At 35.0% G+C, this 16,806-nt stretch overlaps 1 protein-coding gene across 4 annotated transcripts in view; it reads left to right on the top strand.

Annotated features, from left to right (window-relative positions):
* The first annotated feature begins 1,585 nt into the window (after positions 1-1,585).
* Positions 1,586-16,806, top strand: part of LOC117239261 (putative thiamine transporter SLC35F3) — a 49,846-nt gene continuing 34,625 nt past the window's right edge. For 2 of the 4 annotated variants that reach the window (XM_033504711.1, XM_033504713.1), the window contains exons 1-4: positions 1,589-2,060; positions 3,767-3,918; positions 10,126-10,367; positions 10,986-11,132. In XM_033504711.1, the coding sequence (XP_033360602.1) occupies positions 3,780-3,918; positions 10,126-10,367; positions 10,986-11,132 (528 nt within the window). In that variant the 5' untranslated portion in view covers positions 1,589-2,060; positions 3,767-3,779. Of the gene's footprint in view, positions 2,061-3,766; positions 3,919-10,125; positions 10,368-10,985; positions 11,133-16,806 lie in introns of all 4 variants that reach the window. The other 2 variants (XM_033504710.1, XM_033504712.1) reach the window with 2 other exon arrangements.

The raw sequence follows: 16,806 nt of genomic DNA, 5'->3' as shown, positions 1-16,806 counted from the left end.
TGCATTTTATCTAAATAAATTTGATACTTTTAGTTAAGCATAAAACTGTCAGAGCAACATAATAATGAATCGGTGAATATGAACAATTGCTTGTTTGTCTTCTTATTTTGATTATACATTATATTAAAAACCTGTACTCTACGTTAGCCTTAATTATAATAAGTTAAATACGTTGAATACAACCAATAGTCGTCACGGAAAATATTTCAACATAATGTGCGTTTAAAGTGATACTTGAAATATAGACTAAGTAATAGTAGAGGTAACAATATAATTTGATAAAATAAATAATTCTGATTTTTGCGTTTTGAAAATTATTCCAAAATACATTCCATTCTTTTTTATATAGTATTTTTGCGTATTTTATATAGGATTATTTAGAGTATAATGAAAAAATATTTTGTCAATAAATATTTTATGAAAATTTGTAAAAAATATTTTATGATTCAAGGGGTGAAAAGAATTCACAAAATGAATTTAAAGAAGTAATAAGAGAAATAGAAAGTGCAATAAGTTCTTCTTTAAAAACATCCAAGACTCAAATACACGAATTTTATGACCATTTTTTGTTATTGTGAGTGTAATAATTACTTTTGTATAAGCTTTTGTAATATCTGCGAAAAATAGTCGTTCTTTAAAATTGATTCCAAGAAATATTCAAGAGATATCTTCTATGGGTAATATGAGATATGTATCATGTACGATGTCAAGGGTGCGTATCATACCGATACACGATCTTATAAACCGTCAGTATAGTGAACATTTAGCAGTAAGTGCTAGTATTCATATGTTCCATATAGATACATACGAGTAATAAGGGGATTAAATAAAAATGTATCTACGATTGAAGAAAGATTAAAAATATTTAATTTTCGTGACGAAGATTTAGTTTAGTTTTAGTGAACAACATATTATTTAGCAAATGTATAGTAATATTCTATGCCTATGATTAATTCTGACAATTATTTGTTGTACAAATGATATAAGTAAAGAAGTGCTGACATTAAATGCTTAAAATTACATTGTGTGACTTGTATGTATGTACATATTTATTTACATTTTTCATTTTAATAATGTATACTCGAAATAGAAAAAAATCACTTTTTAAAGAAAGATCGAATCTAAATTATTTTAAAACTTTTATGTATGTAATAATGCTGAATAAAGAAAGGTAAAACTTAAAAGTATATCATTTATAAATGACTGTATAATTAACATGTACTAATGAGTACATAATTGATTAATAAATGATGTTTTTGCCTTTATTATATTACTTAATTGGTATATAAGATTAATCAATGCTTCTACAATAATACTTTCGATATCATAACTTTTTAAATTAATGCTGCTATGTTTATGCTTAGATGCAATGTATTAGACAACTTGTAAAAAGTGGTTTCATATGTTTCCAGATTAGAAACATCAACTTTACTGGAAATTACTTTTTCCAGCAAATTTAAATTTAATGAAATATAAACACACAATAATTCAGTACACTGAATGGTCTCTTAAACCCCAATGAAGTACATAGATAGAAAGTGAACGAAGCGCAGACGCAACTAGGGTGTTCCAAACGGGTGGTAGTACAAAGTTTACTAGTAATCAATGGCGTGACATAGCATAGCACACTTAAAACTACTTGAAGATCATTTGTATAGGTTGTATTGAATTTATATAAAAAGTAACGTCGATGTGGATATTATACTAATGTTGTGTTTCTTCATAACCAAGTAATCGAGTAACTCAAGTTATTTCTTAATAAATAATAAGAATTATATATTTTATTTAGTCTAAAAAATAACAAGCTATACTGAATGACAGTGGAATACAAATTCTCTGCTAGCTACTGCATTATTAGATTCCGTTAATAGGGCAGCCATAAAACATTTTAATCTAAAGAACTGATGGAGCAACAAAGAGTGAAACGATCGTGTGATGTAATTACAATAAAACTAAAATGACAGTGCTTGTGATATGTAATAGCCAGTTAAATGCATAGTGAACGATGGATACATCAACTTTAAGACATGTTATGATCTCCGATGAAAAATGTAAAGAAGGTATGTCAATTTCTGTGATTTGAAAAAACTCGTTTATAAAACATCATACACGTTTCTATATAATTTTACTAACTTGTATGAATCGCAAGCTTTTATGCTTTTTAAAAGATGAAAATATTTAACGTAGAACATAAAAGTTAAAAAATATTACTTACATATTTTATCAAAGTAATTGGGAAAAGTATAGAAGGTAAAATATTTTGTTCATCTTTTGTTAAACATAGAAATTTTAAAGAATTATTTATACATTATTTATGTAGATATAATTTTAATTCATAAGTCGCAAAAATTACATAAATTCTCACTATTGTTATGTCTAATAATTAATCAGTGTTTTCCCCTAAAAACGAAGAAATTGCTTCATGTATATACACAAAAATATAGATTTATAAAATAAATATTTCGTAAATGTTAAATTTATTAGTTCACAGAAAGAAATTTGTTAGATTTCTAGATCTAATATAATATAATCTATAAAAAGATCTAATATATTCCAATGTAAGTAGTATATCATATGAAATATGTGAGTATTATCTCTCATAAGTTACGTTCTATTCGTTGTCAATAGCTATTTGATATAAATTCTGGTAATAATTAATTTTAATAAGTATATATATGTATACCAATTAATATATGTATGTATGTGTATATTATAAAATTTAAATCATTTTTATTTTCTTTTGGATATTGTACTTGTTAATGAAATATTTTGCACATGTTTATAATGTTCATGCGTTTTAACAAGTTTTACATCTTTATGAAATCAAACTGTTAGTATTTTTCTTAATATATGTATTCTGCAGTAAATTGTTTATAAGCATCAGTGTATGGATGCTAAAAAGAAAAGTAACATAGATTATTATTTTTTAGATTAAATTTGGTTATAATAGCTTAAAATATCAATTATTAACTTAAAATAAATTAATAAGTGTCATTTTTAAGCAATACTTTCATTGTTTTGTGTTTCTAGATATGTTACATTTTCATTAATAAAGATTTTTTACACCTATATTATTTTTATTTCTAATTCCCTCGAAATATTAAATATATCATTATAAATAATTTACTATCTTAAACTAAGTGTACACTTATTTATAATTTTCTACTAATTGTATATGTAAAGGTTTATAAATTTAAGTATTATCATTATGATGAAGTTTAATTAAATGTGATTATTAATAAAATTCTAAAATTTTGTGAATAATAGAGTAGTTATTTTAAATAGATACAGAAGTAGAAACAGCCTCCTGTTTAAAGTTGCTTTGTTAATAGTTAATTTTGTATACTACTTTGTATCTTCCAAGTACAGACGTTAGCAAATAAATTTAGGTAGTTTTACTATACATAACTATAGAAAAAAATGAACTCATCAGTCTATGTTGGGAAAACAATATATTACCTATGTTGGAGAATATTGATATTTTAATATATAAGAGATATTTTAGTATATAGCATAATAAGTATGCTAATCTAAGATATTAAATTTCAAAGTTTAGTAAAATAGATTTTGGAATTACGAAGACTTTGTACTAATGTTTATATTACAGTACTGTGTGTACTAACATTTATACTGCAGTACTCTTTTACAACAGCAGACATCATTAACATTTTCATACGTATATCACAAGTATTTCATATGAATTAATGTAAAATAATATTATACTTTTATATAAGTGTGATGACAACAAATGTTACATGTTTCAAAGAACAAACTTAAACATGGGTAGCAGAGGAGTCGGGGATATTCCTACAATATTTCATCCCCAGCAGACTCATACCTCAAGTATTATTCTTGGTGATAATCAGCAGAACCATGGCTCTCAAAACACTGCTGGACAAATTACTCATGACAATTCTGGTAAGTCCATATTAATTGTCTATTCAATGTACTACATATATTATATTCATACTATATTTTATGCTACTCAATAGAAACACATACATTAACGCATAAAGTTTGTATTATATTATAATTTAATTTGTTAATGTTAATTTGTGTAATATGATAAGGTTAAAAAGTCAAAGAAATTTCTCTGTTATTTATATTAAACGGTAGTAGCTTTGTGTTGTGTTTTACTCTGTTATTTATATTTTATCCAATGATTAAAATCTTTTAACTCCTTGGTGATTGTGTCAATGTTTGTTTTAGGGTGCATTCCTCTTAATACTACTTTATAACTTTTATTTTTCTTTAACTGTAATGTATAGAAATATGCATTCTTCTCTTTCAAGATTAGAACAATTTTACTGTAAATTTCAGTGGTATTAGCTTGGACTCTGACATAATTATTTTTTAGTTGTTTAAAATTTTAAAGTGAAATTTTTATGTAAATATACTGATGGATATTTTGATTGAAGTTTAGTTCTTTTTGATGTAGCATGTTTTAAAGATTTTTTTGTCAATCTGACAAAGAAAGAATCTTAATCTTTTTGTAACTGCTATACTCTTTTGAAGGACTTTTATAATTATTATTTGGAATAGGGGTGACCTCATCGATTTCAATGACTTTGAATTACAATAAAGCAAAATTGAGTCAATAATCAAAGCTTTTGTATAAATTATTATTTGTTATCATCAGCTTCATTCAAGCCGTTAAATTGATAAGATGTGTTCAGTTACCTGTGTATTAGTATATTCGTTATTTTCAATAAATATAAGATCGAGTATATCTGTTATTCAATAAATTTAAATTCCGAATGGCTAAAGCAAAGGATATTGATATATGATATAATTAAAGATCACTAAAATTGGTCAAAATTACACTATTAGCAAAGATCAAGGCAGTAACAACACAACACTATAACAATTTAATGGAAAGCGTCAAATAGCGATCGAAAACATGCCACAACTAAGAAACGTAAAACGTAAGAAAAAATCTGCCAATCTAATAAGCTGTCAATGGACATTCAAGATACAGATAGCGGAAAATAATTAACAAATATATCTGTTTAAAACCCATACTGCCTTTATTTTAAAAAGCTAACATTAAATCACATTCTCTACACGAGACGATTTTATTGCTCGATTTTATACTATCGTGTCGACTTTTACCAAACAAAGTTACCTATTTCGCATTGGGCTCGTTCTCATGTGTCTATATCTGAAGAAAATCACAACACAATGGCTTCTCGGATTTCGCATCGGGTTCGTCTACAAAAACTAAACCCCTTCTGCGACTACCTGATTTTGCATCAGGTTTGTTTGTAATCTATAACTTCCTGAAGTCGTATCAAGTTCTTTGCCGCTTACAATAATCTTAGTGGCTCTCTAACTTCTCGTTAGGTTCATCCGTGTACCAGCTAACAGCTAACACATTTACAACCGTATTTCATAAAATACTCTTGCCGACCTCTCGCGCTTCTTGCAGCATCGGCTTGTCCGAGCACTATGGTATTATAGTGATTGCTGAGTTGAACACGTGGAATTTGGATCGATCGTTTCAGAATGTTTTAATGCGGAAATAAAATATTTACGTAAATAAATAAATAATATACGAACAAAATTTAACTAATCAAAAACAACTAAAAATGTCTCTCGGTACAATGGCTTCTAATTCCACTTTTATGCCTTTTTTACTTTTACAGCTTTCATTATATTGCGTTTTTCTAATTTGCGTCTATATATGTATACTAGATATATACTTATGTTATTCTTGTGCGATATTGCCAATATTTTCAATTACTTTTTCCTTAATAGTAGTGATACTAATAATGTATATGTAAGTAAGTAACTTGTAAGTAACAAGTAAAGTAACTTGAACGTTTATGAGAATTATATTTAAATACATAGTACTTTGTAAAATATTCTATTCCATGTCTTACAAATGTCGCAGCTTGTCGTCGAATGTTTCTTTGTTTTTTCGTGTTTTTGTTTCCTACAACAAGAATCGCCGTTTGTTGCCTGTTTCAATTCGAAACGGTAAAGATTAAAGAAAAATGGGAAATATGCGGCACCACGAAGCAAGAGAAACAGATACATATTCCTTTAGTGTATACGTGTTGTTAGTCTGAAACCGAATAGAACCCAAATATTCCTGAGATTAGGTGTCTCAGTGTGAATAAAAAGTTTCTGTAACGCACTGTTTGATTGTTGGAATTATTTTGCTACATGTAGCAACAAGAAGCAAAAAAAGCACAACTATTATATTTATTCTTCCTTTCTATACTTTATTATAATTGTCGATAAAATAATATGTAGAGGTTTATGGATGAGATTGCTCGTTGTTGAAACCGTCGAATATATAATATTTAAAATGATAAATTAGTATACAGATAATGTTCGCAAAGACGCTCGTACTAACCGATTTGTTAAGACAGTGTATAAGTCGTAAAATAGGATCGCTAATGACTCGTTAATTAAATCGCGGATAATTCGTTGATAACTGGTTGATAACTGATCGACAACTGACTGTAATTCATTCCTTGCGATCGCGGCCGTTTATTTATACTGGTGGAGGGAGAACCGGAAAATTCGAATTCGTCTACATTTGACGGTTGTATGTAGGAGTGACATTCTTTTGCCCGGAGTTTATTTGTTCTTATATTACTTGTAACCTAACGGTCTTGATACTCCGAGGCAAAACAACAACAGGATTTGAATTGTTCTCTAAATCATGTGCCGCTACAAATATATATGTACATGTATTATTTTTTGTATACATATATGTATGTAAATAAATATACAGGGTGGTTGGTAACTGGCGGTACAAGCTGAAAGGGGGTGATTCTACGCGAAAAAAGAAGTCGAAAATATATAATACAAATTTTTCGTTTGAGGCTTTGTTTTCGAGAAAATCGACTTTGAATTTTCGCTCGGTACGCGTGCATTTTATCACGTCTCGTTATAACGGATCTCACTGTAGATCGTTGTCTCGATGAAAAAATTAAAAAAAAAAAGAAAAAAATTTTTATTCTATATTTTCGACTTCTTTTTTCGCGTAGAATCACCCACTTTCCGCTCGTACCACCAGTTACCAACCACCCTGTATATACAGCCTGTTCGAAAATGATTTATCATGAACACTTACAGCATTATTCTATATTTCTGACACGGTAAAAATTTGCAAAAAGTAGCAGCAAGATTGACCTTAACTTTGAAATTCAATTTTATATTGTATCGTATTCTAATTATTATGAAGATAAAAGATTTCAAAGAAACAATGGGTTGCAATTCAATCGTTTTTTAAAAAGAATTTCCAATTCTTTTCAATTCCGTTTTGGAAGGAAATGTTAAAGTTCCATTAGTTTCGGAATTCACTTTATTTATAATATGCTTACATTTTGCAGTCAGATATAGAAAAAATAGCATCTATTATTGCATGTAGATATGCCAGATACATTATTATATATATATGTCGGAGAAGAGTCAGGAACAGGGTTGTGGGCGTTTGATAGACCTCCCTTGGAGTTGGCCATCGTTGTGTTATAACGAAGATACGGCCTGATACTACGAGTATGGACACTGCCGATTCGCCATTCTTTCGAGCCAGTAATGCTCGTATAGTTTCTCGAGCGTTTTATCTCAACCTAAGTGCATAATTGACTGTTGCACATGGTTAATAACGAACCACCTAAAACCTTTGGAGACAATGGCAAGCAGAGGGTTCTGCCTTTTCTCTGTATTTTGCGATGAAGACTACCGGACCGTAATTCATACGTATTCGCAATATGTTCCGTGAGCTCCTCGTTCTGCACTTTACTGACGATCTCAGAAATTCGGAGTTCGCGATGTTGTACCGCTAATAGCCAATCTTCGGGGATTTCGGTCGGATTGATTTCCTTCTCTACGACTTTGTTGATCGTACGGTGATCCAAGTCTACGGGGTTTCGCGAGAAGAAACCTACGTGGGCCTTTCGTTTACCTCCTTGATACATAATGTCGAAAGTAAAAGTTTGTAAGTAAGCCCACCACCTATAAGCCCGGTCATTTAAATTCACCCCGTTACTAGATGCCTTCAAGGAATTACAATCAGTAACAACAAGAAATTCTCGTCCATGTAAATAGCGGCGACAATGTTTAACAGCGTGTAACAACTGCTAACGTCTCTAGTTCATATGAAAAATACCTAGATTCCGTAGGGCTAGGTCCTTTACTATAATATCCTACCACTCTATTTTCACCGTCAACCTTATGCATTAAAGTAACCCCATATACATCCAAATCAGCGTCGGTATGTAACCCTATCGAGTAATTAGGGGCAAACATCATCAACACCAAAGCATCCGTTAGGACAGAAACTAACCCTCGCCTCATCCTCTCGCGTTATCTGTCCAAGTTCGTTTTTGTTACCGGAAGTAAGTGTGCATAGAGGCTTCGTTACCTATGAAAATTTAGAGACGAATTCTCGGACGTAAGGAACTAAACCCATGAACTGTCTATACTGTGCGACGGTCGTTGGTTTAGGTAAAGAACTCAAGGCCTGCATCCCGCCCGGGCTGGGGCGAACCTCTCTACCATGAATTACATGTCCCAAATAGAGTACCGATATGTTTGGGAACGAGCATTTAGAAAAATTAGAAGAAAATCCGGCGTTTACGAGTGTATTTAACGCGGTGTACAATCTTGCCAAAGCTTGATCCATGGAGTCGGCAATTACCAGAACCTCATCAAAATAAACAACAACGTACGAATGGCACGTTGGCTGCTACGCGTGTTTTCAAGGGAATCTCAAAAATGATCTCTCGTTTCGTTAGTTCGCCGCATTAAAACCACTAACTGTTGTTGAACATAACGAAGGAACGTGTGGTACAGATTATTCCGACCAAATGGTTCCTTACGTCACCAATATTAGAAAAAGGATCAAATGGTACAGAAGACCTAGCATGCGACTCCTTCTGAGGATTTCTCTGGTAAACGCCTTGATGGTTTACAAAATTGCAGCAAGGAAGAACATAAACCTTAAAACATTTAGACAAGTATTAGTCGCAAAATCATTAGAGTTGTCAAAAATGCAAAATCCTTATTTTCGATAGAGTCAGCGCAATATCGCCGTTCGGAAAAACCGATTCCGAAAGAAACACTAGACGCGCACGCAACCATGCTATGCAAATAAAAGACGTCCAATGGGCCGAACAAAGGCACAAAAGGATTTGAAGAGAACAACAACTTATTGTGAAAATTGTCCATCGAGGGTAACCTACGCTGTATATTTCCTAAAATTAAGATGAATAGGGATTTGGAGAAACCCGCTGGCCATGTTCAGACTAATAAAATATCTCGCTTTTGCAATCTCGCGATTTGATCCGCAATAAGCGGCAAAGGACACCGATCCGCGACCGCATTTTTATTTAGTTCTCGAAAATCTACACTCAATCTACCTGAACCGTCGTTCGTCTTCGCGAGTAACATAGGACTCGCGAACGGTGAATCACTAGGCCTTATGATTTTTGGCTCTGATTAATTCGCTGATTCTCTCACGTACTATTCTGTGCTCTTCCTCGCGAAGTCTATTAGGATTCCTTGTACGGTCATGTTAGGATCAATTAATTGTACTTCCAACTGGCCTGTATTTACGCGAGTACGTAGGAAACCCGTAACGGATGAATCTCTGAATTTTGAAAAAAGATTAATCGACTTTTTTCACTACCACGTACATCAGTGTCGACTTCATTAACATCGATCTCGTTTTCCTTCCTCCAAATTTGACCTTCAATTGAAGATCAAGATCAATTTTGTACCTATTGTTTTTGTAGATCTTCGCTGCTCCAAAAGTGTAGAATAACGATATGATGCTCGTAACAAAATCATTTGCGTATGTCCCTTACATGAAATATTTTTGGAAGAACTATCTAATTTCGTGAACACAAAATTTCGTGAAAACCAACAACGATTGTCATTTAAAATTAAAAAAAAATGTTTTACTCAGTCACAATATAATAAATATTATAGATAGTATAATGTAAATTTTAAAGAATTTATATCTCGCGTCACACATACTTATAATATCAAATTATAAATTCAGTGTAACTATAATAAGACTGGTTTACATGATGTTTGTTACTTGAATTGTAAGCGTCCTTGAAAAGAATTTTATTTCAATTATAATTATTTGATATAAATGTGTAGGTTGTGAACAGCAACAAGGATGTAGCGTTAGTGGTGGCTGTGGTGATTCTGTACCGAGTTGTCGTTCTTTGGAAACAACTAGAAGCGGAGTTGGTTCTGGAGGAAGTGCAGATAATCAAGGGCACAATACAAATCAAACTCAAGTTCAGCCTCATGTGACAGTACCACCAGTTACTTATCAACAAAGGCCCAACTCCTTATCCACTTGTTACGCATCTTGTTGCGCCGAATCTGCAAAAAAGGTCTATTGATTTCTAATATTTATTTATTTGTCTGTAATAACAGAAGAAAACAGGAAATGTTGGATGTATGTATATGATTGAAGCAATCTCACTTTTTAAAAATGAACAAATCTTTTATGCTGCTCCTTTCAGTTTAAAAATAACAATCTATCATTTCATTTGTTTATACCATTTTCTTACAGTGGTTAAAGTCACTTTTACTATACTGTCAGAAAACTTTAGTATGGATCTTCATATAACAGAAGTTTATTCTAAAATTTTAGCTTTAGCTTATTCTTCCATAATCAATAATCATGTTAATATTATATCATATAATATTATTATTATATTATAATAATATTACTTTTATAGCGCTTTATATATTGTTACAATTCCTTTGTTACTTTTTGGAAACATGTTGACTGCTTATTTATTTCTTCTATCCTGACTGATAAGCACTTTCATTCTTTTTTGTTCGTTCTCCTACATGTTACGGAATTATAAAACTTACAAGAATGACAAAAAAAATCGTTTTGATTAATTTTATACATAAATTGAACATGGATTTTTATGGCTCGTAGAATTTGAAAAATATATCTATTAATTACTTTTCAAGATGTTGGTATGTTATGATTTCAGATATATTTTGGAGTGTGCGTCACAATATGTGTCACAGCAAGTTGGGTCGGTGCGACACATTGTATCAGATATTTGTATTTTTACAAATACGAAACTCCTAATTATTCATCGTTTTCTAACTCATCTATTACAGGGCGTCATCAACATGTAAGTATATCCTATCTTCAAATCACTCTTTTTACATTTTTGAATATGGTTCATCTTAAAATAAAGTTTCTATGAAACAAATAGTAAATTAATGCATTATGATAAGCCAGAATTAGATACATTAGTAATATTAAAGGTAATATAAGTAATATTATTACTAATATTAATTATTAATATTAGTAATATTAAAGTAATATTAAAGTAATATTAAATGTGTAAGAATAGTCTGATAATGAATCCACGAAAACTGAGTTTCGGGACGGCACATGGTGCGTTTAGTTTAGACATGGTTTAGGCTATTCCCTCATTCTAGTAAAACAAAAAAATGAAAGTGGAAACTTGTATTTGTTTATGTCTTTACGGCGTATGTGTCACGACCGGCACACTTAAAATCCGATGGATTGATGATGGAGATAAAGATGTGGCAGCACTCGGCGACAATGTATATCGCCGAAGTGCCTAATGAGCCATCGATATCCCAACGGTCCTTCCGCAGAATGTTCTAGAAGAAGGCGTGTGTGGTGTCACGTAATTTTTGGGGTTGGTTGATGAAATAAAATAGCCGAGTCGTAACACACCTATTAATTTTGTTTTAATTAAACTTTATTACGAATTCAGCAATCACAACGGAATACACACTGAATTAACATAAATCACAATTCACTCCAACCACGTTATGTAAGACTTAGTTACACTGATACGTTAAGTACGCGACTGTTATAAGAGTAGAGACCGGTAAAGATATGTTGACTATTCTAAGGATACAGAATAAGTGAAGTCTTACTGACGATACTGTGTCTGAGGAAAGCTAGGGGTGGGTGTGTCTAAGGACACGTAAGGATTTGTTGATGACAGTTTTGGTTAAGGAAGTGAGGGCAGTAGACACCGTCTCCGATTGGATAATAAGACGGTTGGTGAACCAGGAAGGGTTCGCGAGCCGCCCTCGCGAGAAAGTTGCTAACGGAACATACCAGATGTGAAGAAAACCAACTTTCTAAGCTAACACGTGGTAGACAATAAACGTAAAGGGAAATCTAAGACAGGAAATACTCGCTTGGTCCGAAGGACCTTAACTATGAAAATGCCAAGGCCCCTGGTGGGTACTTAAGACTATTGAGGATGCGCACCAAGAATCTGCAGACATCTCGATGCCATCCTCAGTTCGCTGTGGAGTGCCGAAGCGTGCAGACGTGTCTCCAGTGCCCAGTGTAGTCCGAAAACAACACGTGTCGTCCAACCGTCGAAAGTGAACACAGCCAAGTGTTTCCTACCATTTAGGGAGAAGAAAATCCCACGCACCTAACCCCAACCCGAATATTAGCCTCATAGCCTCACGACTAGTTATTCATTTTGAATTGACTAGCTCGATGATGGCCTAGCAATCGCGACCAGGCTCTCCGGAGCAAACTCGCAACTACCCCGCGCTACCTCCTCCGTGGCAGAAGTGTAGCAGAACTCTCCGCACCAACGACGCTAATATTACAAAGAAACGGAAAATAGAAACATCAAAACCAGACACGATCGACACCCGGAACGAACAATCAACGATACAAATAAACACCCACAACAGGTTCGCCGTATTGCAATCCACTAACGACGCCATGGAAATCGCAGACCCGCCACCAAACCAACAATCACAGAGAATCCCCCCTCCCCCACCAATATTTGTGGACGACGTCATCGATATACAGACAATGATCAAGTCCTTAGAGAGAGATATCTCCAAGGAGGACTACAACCTAAAGATAAATAACAATAAAGTAAAAATACTGCCGAGGAACCCAGAAGCTTACAGAAAACTCACCAAGATACTTAGGACTCTGAACTCCAACTTCCACACCTACCAACTCAAACAGGAAAGGCCTTTCCGGGTGGTCCTACGAAACATCCACTACTCAGCAGACATAGACGAACTCAAATACGAACTCTCAAAACTCGGCCACGAAGTCATCAACGTAAGTAATATAAAGCATAGAGTCTCGAAAGACCCGTTATCCTTATTTTTCATAGACATAAAACAAAAGCCGAACAATAAGGAAATCTACAATATCAGTTGCCTAATGAATGCGATAGTAAAATTCGAACCACCGCTTGTGAAAAAAGAAATAGTGCAATGCAAAAGGTGCCAAAGGTACGGTCATACGCAGAAATACTGCAACCATATTTTTCGCTGCGTTAACTGTGCAGGCACTCACTTCACTGACCAGTGCGCCAAATCACCGGAAACCCCAGCGAAATGCATCCACTGTCAAGGGGACCATCCTGCCAACTACAAAGGCTGCTCAGCCTATAAAACTCTATACACAAACAGGTACCCTAAACTCAGAGCAAAAGAGGTAACCAACCAAACACCCAGCCCGCCGAAATTCACGACTACCCCAATCCCCTCAACCAACCAAACACCTAGTCCTACCAAATTCATCACCACCTCAACCTCCTATGCCCAAGCAGTACAAGGCATCCAAAATAACCCGAATAGCCAAAGGGATCTTTCCCAAAATAGTGTCCCCAACTCACCTAACACAGACAACTTCTCTAGGCTTGAAAAGCTAATAGAGAAACAATCAGAGCAAATAAATAATTTGCTATCGCTAGTAACACTCATCATGGATAAATTAATACGCCCCGACGCAAAATAAAACCAAGGCGCATAGCTCTTTGGAACGCCAACGGTCTAGCGCAACACAAACTTGAACTAGAACTCTTCCTAAAACACCAGCAAATTGACGTAATGCTCGTATCGGAAACCCACTTCACCGACAAAAACTATCTGAAAATAAATGGTTATAAATTCTACCATACCCAACACCCCAGCGGAAAGGTCCACGGTGGCACCGGAATCATAATCAAAACAAGTATTAAGCACTACGAACTTCCATCATTCCAGAAAGACTACCTCCAAGCAACAAATGTAGCAATAGAAGACTGTCATGGCACAATCACCACTTCAGCAGTATACTGCCCTCCCAGACACTCCATCGCCAAAGAAGACTTTGATAACTTCGTGGACACCCTGGGCAATAGATTCATAGCTGGAGGAGATATAACGCCAAGCACACCCAATGGGGCAGCAGACTGGTTACAGCAAGAGGCAAAAACCTCTTAAACAGCATAATAAACAACAACCTCAACTACTTCACCACATACGAACCCACATACTGGCCCAATGACACCAACAAAATACCCGACCTTCTCGACTTCTTCGTAACTAAAAATATCTCATCAAGACACGTCCAGATCAACTCCTCGGCTGATCTCTCCTCCGATCATTCCCCCGTGATAGCAACAGTCAGTTCAACAATCATCGAGAATACACCTAATACAACGAACACACCAACTGGCAGCTTTTAGAGAAGTCTTTACACACTCAACTTCAGCCTTAACTTCACTAAAAACTAAGGAAGGAATCGAAGCAGCCACGGAATACTTAAACACGAGCATAATAAACGCCATCCGCCTCTCCACACCGACAAAGACGTCTATCAGCAAACAAGAATATCCCCAATACATACTAAAAAAAATAGCAGAAAAACGTAGACTAAGAAGAGTATGGCAGACCCATAGAACACCGGATGACAAACGCAAACTAAACAACGCAACTAGAAAGCTATCCAAAACCATAAAAAATTATAAAAACGACTGTTTCCAAAAATACCTCGCCAGCTTATCTCCCACAGCCGACTCTAACTACTCACTATGGAAGGCCTCCAGGAAACTCACACGCCCCCCACAAATAATCCCACCAATCCGCCGTCCGCAAGGTGGATGGGCGCGAAGCTCTATAGAAGAAGCCGACCTGTTTGCTAAATACTTGTCTAAAGTATTCAAACCCCATTCCCCCAAAGCTGCCGCGGACGTTACTGAATACTTGCACACCCCCCTTCCAAATGTCCCCTCCTATCGAACCCCTCACTTCTGCAGAGACTATAGAAACAATTAGTCGCCTAAATCCCAAGAAAGCAGCAGGGCACGACCTAATAGGCAATAAAGCAATCAAGGAACTTCCCATAAAAGGGATAGCACTCATCACATCGATTTTTAATGCTATCCTTCGCCTGGAACACTATCCTGAGGCCTGGAAAATCTCTTTGATTACCCTCATCCCTAAACCCGGTAAACCGATATACGAAACCAGCTCCTATCGCCCAATCAGTCTTTTACCTACCCTGTCCAAACTATTCGAGAAGATGCTCACGAACACTCCCAGATCACCAATTCGGCTTCCGAAAACATCACTCAACAGTAGAGCAAATCCACCGCATAACTCATACGATCAGCCAAACACCCGAAAAGAAAAAATATTGCTCAGCGGTTTTCCTAGACATCCAACAGGTATTCGACAAAGTATGGCATCAAGGGCTACTATACAAGCTTAAAAAGATCCTACCTCACCCCTACTACTCCATCCTAAAATCCTACCTAACCAATAGACAATTCATGGTTAAATGCCTAGACGCCACTTCCGCAACATTCCCAATAGAATCCTGCATACCCCAAGGTAGTGTCTTCGGACCCCTATTGTACTCGATCTACACTGCCGACTTACCTATATCAAACGAGATAACAATAGCGACATTTGCAGACGACACGGCGCTATTAGCTACCCACGCAGACCCGGTAATTGCCTCTTTCACTCTCCACCGAAGTCTCGACTCCATGGAAAAGTGGTTTCACAAATGGGGCTTCAAAATTAACGAAAAGAAATCCTCATATGTAACCTCCACGCTCCGAAAACAAACCTGCCCCCACGTCACCATCAACAATGCAATAGTTCCTAGCAGGGACACAGTCCGATACCTGGGCGTGACCCTGGACAGGAGACTAACGTGGAAGAAACACATCTCAGATAAAACGAAGCAACTAAAGGACAAACTAAAAAAATTCTATTGGCTCACGGGCCGACGCTCCAAACTAAACATACAGAATAAAAAAATTACCCTCTACAAGACCGTAATAAAACCCGTCTGGACCTACGGAATCCAACTATGGGGAACAGCAAGTAACTCCAACATTGAAATACTTCAACGCTTCCAATCGAAAACGCTAAGATCCTTAATAGATGCACCTTGGTATGTCACCAACGAAGCAATCCATCGCGACCTCAAGATACCCACAGTCAAAGAGGAAATAGCAAAATATAGCGACAGATATAGCAAAAGAGTCAACAAACACCGAAACCCCCTAATCACCGGACTACTTGATACGACGGATCAGATTCGCAGGCTGAAGAGGCAGTACCCGCTAGACCTAAACGCTAGATTCATTTAGTTATCCAAATTAAGCACATTCACTTACTTATAATACTTATAAATTATACTTATCTATAATAAGTATTAACTTATTATAAATAATCAGCCATGTCACTGCGCCACGCCAGAAAAATTACTGAAAATTCTCAACGCGAGAATTGATTGTAATTTCAACAAATAAATAAAAAAAAAAATCTCGGTGCCATCCTGTCCGCGGTGTGTGGTCTGATCTCTGATGTGAATTGACGTTACAGTGGCAACGGTCGCGGACGCCTAACAAACTGGAGGATAGTGGGGATATTGAGGGGTGACAAAGAAAAAAGAAACAGATCCGATCGAAAGTCAAATTGTAAGAGCTTCAGTCTTGGAAAGTTATGGCTGGAGTTCAGAACCAAATCGTAATTAGTGTAAACCAAGTGTTCAAA

Source organism: Bombus vosnesenskii, unplaced genomic scaffold, assembly GCF_011952255.1.
Source record: "Bombus vosnesenskii isolate JDL3184/JDL3185 unplaced genomic scaffold, Bvos_JDL3184-5_v1.1 scf7180000013913, whole genome shotgun sequence".
NCBI lineage: Eukaryota > Metazoa > Arthropoda > Insecta > Hymenoptera > Apidae > Bombus > Bombus vosnesenskii.
The sequence above is the reverse complement of the archived record's forward strand: the minus strand, read 5'-3'. Positions and strand labels throughout refer to the sequence as shown.